The following is a 5,931-nucleotide window of genomic DNA, read 5'->3' as shown; positions in this document are numbered from 1 at the left end:
CTTATTATGCAACAATGTCTTGAATTTGCTTAACTAAAATTCCGGGTGAATCATCTCAAGTAGGAGACATGAACATTTTTTGTAACAGTGTATCATTAAAGGACTATGCTGTAAACATTTACATTTATAAATGACCAATTTAATTCTTAAAAAAAAAAGTAAAAGCCTAACTATTTTATAAATATTAAACTTAAAAGATAAGATGATGCATTTGACCAATGTAGCCCTATATATACTATATGAACCTCTAGTTGAGTTTTTCCTAGTTTCTCACATATTCTATGTTGAACCACATCAAATAGCTTCTTAGAATACCTACCAAACTCTCATACATGTCATTTTCATCCACCTTTTAAAAAACAAATAGTTAGGTTTCTTTATGCACAAAATTTAAGATTCTAACAAGATCACTTGAGTTCTTTACCTATCACACCAACCAATATTACTATTCAAAACTTTCATCAATCATTAAAAATTGAAAATATTCCATTCAAACTCAACTACATAATTGACCATACTCACCACACATTATCCATCACACAACATTTTAGAACATAATTATTCTCAAATTAGTAAGCATAACACACACAAACATAAACTAAACCTAATTAATGTTTTCACCAAACACATAAAACACTAACATCACATTATAATATTTATAACCTATGCTTTATTCATTGATCTGTAACAGTGCATTGGAACTGGAAAATCATCAATCTCATCCCTCCATGGATTTTTTAATGATGTTGGATCACAATTCTTCAAAGCAAGCCAAACAGCTGTATTAACCTTAAATCCAGATCCAAATGCCATTTGCCAAATTTTATGTCCTTTTTTAACTCTCCCTTTAGCTTCACAATAAGATAATTCATACCAAATAGAACTTGATGAAGTGTTACCATATCTATAAAGTGTCATCCTTGATGGCTCCATAAGAAAATCATCAAGCTCAAGACTCTTTTGCATTCGGTCCAGAACCGCTCTTCCGCCCGTATGGATGCAAAATTGATCGAACGCTAACTTGAAATTAGGCATGTACGCTTCGATCTTCCTCTTCAAAACCTTCCTCTCGATTAAATTTTTCACATATTTCAACTTTTCCGAGATCGGGAGGACTAATGGACCGAGTGATGTAATGTGCACGCGAAGGGCGTCTCTAGCAACATTCATGAGGTCTTTTGACAATGAAACCCCAATGATATCTTTGTCGTCTTCTTCTTGAAAGACACATTTGTAACTATTATCGTCCGCGCCTACATGAGTGCGCAACGAATGCATCAACTGATATTTCGAGCGGTGGCGATCGGATGGGTGACTCGAGAGTAAGGCTGCCGATCCGCCCATTCGGAAGAGACAATTGGTTAGCAGCATGGAAGGATTGTTGCCTTTGTATATGCTTGAGATTTCATTTTCTGTACTTAGCACTAATGCATATGAATTTGGGTGTGCCTGAAATTTCATGTCATAATAATCAAACTTACTAAGTTAGGAACAAATTACACATGTATTTAGGGTAAGGAAAATTGATGCATTAAAAATATTCAATGACAAGTAACAACTATTATCAATTATAAAATATCTTATATAACATAAAATTACATTACTTAACTTAGCATCAAATTTTTTTATATAGATAAAGTGATAAAAACTACTATAAACTCACGTACACAAACAAAATCGTGAGTATAAATATTAAAGTTCAAATTCTAATAATAACATGCAAATTAACGATATCGATTTTTGTCTGTTAAACTAAAATTTGTAAATTTTATTTTATTTTATATATATATATATATATATATATATATATATATATATATATATATATATATATATATATATATATATATATATATATATATATTTTTTTTTTTTTTGTAGGTTATACATACGTTGGTTAATTAATGTACAGCATGGAAAGCAAAGTGTTGTGGGGAAGAGCAGTTTTATTTGACAAAAATGGAGGAGAGCAGTGTGCTGATACATACTACAATTATTAGGTTGATATGCAGTAACATGTTATGATTATTATTTATATGAAAGTGTCAGAATATTTATTTCAATAATGCACAACTGTTTCACAGTGCAACTGTACGAACATATTTTGAATTTGTGAATGAAGACTTATCTTTTGGAAGTTAGAACAACATTGGTAAAATAAAATGCTGTTTTCAATCAAAGTATATGCTCTTATCTTGGAAGCATATGATTTATTTTAATTTATTAAAAAGATTGAAGGTAAGAAATGACTATTAATTTAGTAGATATACTAGTTGATAATAATATGTGAAGCCATATTTCATATCACTTCTCCCTCCAGCTTAATTATCTATGTGTAGGACTTTTAAAAATAGTTTAAAGGTGGATTTTTAAAAAAATTTAGTAAAAAAATGAATTTTATAATAATTAAAAATGAAGAATTAATATAATATTCTGTTAAAATTTAATTAAAATAATAGTTTTTTTTAATATTTATAGAAAATGTAATAGTTGTATTGATACCTATGCATCTTTTGATTTTTTTTTGTTACATTTAGTAAAATAATATTTTCCCTTTTATTACGTTAAATTTTATATGTAGTTTATAAACGTGATATTTATATTTTTCAATTTAAATAACATTGTTTATCACATGTTTTTATTTTTCTCTTTTTTCAGTTAATCCTTTCATATTTTAACTTATCTTTTAAAAAATAATAATAATTTGACTAAACACTTAATTTAGTCTCTCTACTAACCTTATTTTTCTCTACTTAGATCCAATACATATTTCTTTATTTATATTTAAAAGTGGAAAAATATTAAAATAATATTTTTTTTATAAAATATTCATATTTTTTTATTCCAAAGAGGAATAGTTATTATAAAATAATAAATATTTAAATATATTATTATATATAAAAAAGAAATAATTAAAAAAACTCATTTTAAAATACAACTATAACAAAACTAAATAAAAATAATAATACTATTTTATAAGATCTTTGTGTGTACGAAATCAATAAAGATAAATAATTTTATTCGATGAAATCTTTGTGTGTACGGAATCAATAATACTTTATTGTCTTAGGTGGCTAATTTGTCTATTCGGATATTATAGACGTCTTTTCAATTTTTCAATTTTTAAGACGTCTATTTTAATATATACCATTTGAAAGAAAAAAATATTTTTAAAAATTTCTCAAATATGTCAGCTTAAATGATAGTATCTTAATATTCAACAACAAAAACTTTATAAGAAAATATAAAGTTTATTTAAATTATTTTTTTAGTATAAAGTTGTAAAATTAAAACATACCTGAAGTAGCTGTTTGGCAAAATCAACCGCAATAACACCAGCACTGCATCCCATACCACTAAGATTATAGATCAAAATATTTCCTCTAAGTTTATAATGATTAACAATAGCATCAGAAAGTGAAGGTGTAGGATTAAACAAACAACAATTCACCACAAGTATCCCAATATCTTTAGCCTCAACACATGTTTTCTCAAGCAACTCATCCACAGCTCCAAAAAGAACCAAATTTGATTCATGTCTTGCTTCATCAAGAGTCAATTTTGGTGGAATTTGCAACAACCCTTCAGGAACATAAGTCTTAGGTCCAACACCTGACCTATCTAATATCTTATTAATCAAAATGAAATTTTCCTCGGAAAGAAAACCAAATAGTTTTGCTCTTTCCATCAACATTTCTTTGGTGCAAAGACAGTTTTTGCCTGGTTTGTAACATGAAAAATCTACTAGGTATATTTTGTTTGGTCTACTCATGAAGATGTAGTAAACTAAAGATGTTGCTAAACAAAATGATTTTATCAATGTTGATGCTTGAGGATTGCAATATTCATCACTTATATAAAAACAACTTACACATGATGTTGATATTACCACTAAAAGTGACACGAACAAAATGTTCATAATGTTGGATATCACATAGAAATGCTTCAACATTTTGTTACTTTTTGTGTGCTTGTTGAAAAGGATGGATTATGGATAGATAGAGATATATTGTGTGTGAGAGAATAGATGTATAGTTGATGTGATTTATATAGATGGAAATGAATGAAGATTTTAAAAAAATAAAATAAAAAAGTAAAATAATAATGAGGATATAGAGAATAGTGGTTTTGGAGGTTGAGGGTATAGAAAAGAAATAGTGTTATTTTGAGAACTGTTTATGTTAGTAAAGAAAGTTGGTAAAGAAAGTTAAAAGACGGATTGTGATTGTTAGAAGTCATAAATATTAGTAAATGTTTTTGTCGGACTCGTACTTTGTTTTAGGTTTACGGTGGGTGAAGAAAATAATACTGTATTTACTCTCCCAAAATTTAGGAACAACTCACTTTTTATGAATAAAATAAGAGGGTGAATATTTTTACTCCAAATTTTAATCTTTTATTTTTAATAATTTAATAGTTTTAATTAATTATTTAATCTAATAATTTGTTTCAAATTTTAGTCTTTTATGATTTTCTTGCATATTTATTGTCTTCATGACTCAATTGATGTAAACATTATTGTAATCGAATCATAATACTGAAAAGAGGGGTTTAGAGTTTGTTTTGGGATAAAGTCGATTTGTATGATTCGTGTTTGATCTGCTTGTATTGAGTGCATATTCGCATTCAAAAGTGATATTGGAGAGGAGTGTGTGTTGTTGAAATTTAATTTGAATGAGTTTTGCAAAATTTCGGATAATGAAGATGAAACATGTTCTTCAGTGCTGATTAATGTTCTTCAATTTTCCATATTTTGATCCAAATTATTTTAAAAGTGAAGTAGAATGATGTTTGCTGATATGTGTGTATGTGTGTGTGAGAGAGACTCACATGCGCCCTTTCACATGCGCCCTTTCTATTTTTTTGTTCTATCACTAATCAATCGCCATTAAGACACATGACATTATTGTCATCCCTCATATGCGCTTACCCGAGCCTTTGACCACGGGTCCCATGCAAGGACCCCATCATAATCTCACACACCCTCTTTTCTGGCCATTGGAGTGAGCCTGAACTCTTTTGTTTTCTAATACAGCGCACCATATTGAGTCAACCTCTATTGACTCTCTTGGACTCATGGAATGGGTTGAATGCCCCCCTTTGGGCCTCATAGCACCCTGGGCTTGCTATCCACACCCCTTTCTTTTTTATTTTTACTGATTTTTTTGGTGGGCCTTTAGCCCATGTTTCTTTTACTTGCTCATCACTCCCAATTTCTGCATGCACCCCCTCCCATAGCATTTGTCTTTTCTATTATCATGTTATTTTTATTTTTATTATTTGATTATTCATAAAAATTATTTTAATAAATAAAATTAACATTTTTAAAATGAAAAACTCTTGATCAACATCAAACTTTTCAAAACCATTTCAAAACCAAAATCAATCCATTTTTCAAAACGATGTGAATCAAAACACTTGATTGATGTCAAGTCTTTTTCAAACTTAAGCGTTTCGAAAGCTTTTTTTACAATAAACAAATGGTTGAAAAATTATTAGTTGGACGTAATTATCCTTCATAGTCCATGAGTATTTGGATGATGGTCGTACTTAGCCTACCGTTCGAGTACTTATAACATTCGACTTAATTATTTGCTTATTTTATTATTTATTTAATTTAATTGGGTACTTTATTTTAATAATTATTTTGTGAATATATGATAAGTTTGGTTGATGTCGGTATTTGTGGTGTTTTATGCTAATTGATTGGGTTAGTGATAATTAATTAATTAATTAATTAATTAGAATTTGAAGATAATATGTAGAATTGGGTCAAATTTGGGAATTGAGAGAGTGTAATGGTGAGTGGAGGAAAACTGAATTTGAGTTGGATAAAAACGTGTGATTTAGAGAACTAAATAAAATAAGCTTAAATGCATTTTTGGTCCCCCTAGTTTGAGCGTTTTAAACAATTGGTCCCTCTATTACAAA

General features: G+C 28.5%; 1 protein-coding gene across 1 annotated transcript; it reads right to left on the bottom strand.

Moving 5' to 3' along the window:
* Positions 1-442: 442 nt before the first annotated feature.
* Positions 443-4,121, bottom strand: LOC127126065 (3-ketoacyl-CoA synthase 20). Its single transcript, XM_051054915.1, has 2 exons — positions 3,299-4,121; positions 443-1,449 (listed from the first exon to the last, which is right to left on the bottom strand). The coding sequence occupies exons 1-2, from the start codon at positions 3,950-3,952 to the stop codon at positions 664-666; spliced, it is 1,440 nt and encodes a 479-aa protein (XP_050910872.1). The 5' UTR covers positions 3,953-4,121; the 3' UTR covers positions 443-663.
* Positions 4,122-5,931: the final 1,810 nt, after the last annotated feature.

This window comes from Lathyrus oleraceus, chromosome 1 (assembly GCF_024323335.1).
Source record: "Lathyrus oleraceus cultivar Zhongwan6 chromosome 1, CAAS_Psat_ZW6_1.0, whole genome shotgun sequence".
Classification (NCBI taxonomy): domain Eukaryota; kingdom Viridiplantae; phylum Streptophyta; class Magnoliopsida; order Fabales; family Fabaceae; genus Lathyrus; species Lathyrus oleraceus.
Note: the sequence above shows the minus strand (reverse complement) of the source record. Positions and strands in the feature narration are given on the sequence as shown.

What these genes read in the sequence shown, in the direction of transcription:
- LOC127126065 (XM_051054915.1), bottom strand. Translation starts at nt 3,952, where the DNA reads ATGTTGAAGCATTTCTATGTGATATCCAACATTATGAACATTTTGTTC. An exon ending in TTGCCAAACAGCTACTTCAG is followed by an intron (nt 1,450 to 3,298) that starts GTATGTTTTAAT and finishes ATGAAATTTCAG; the next exon opens with GCACACCCAAATTCATATGC.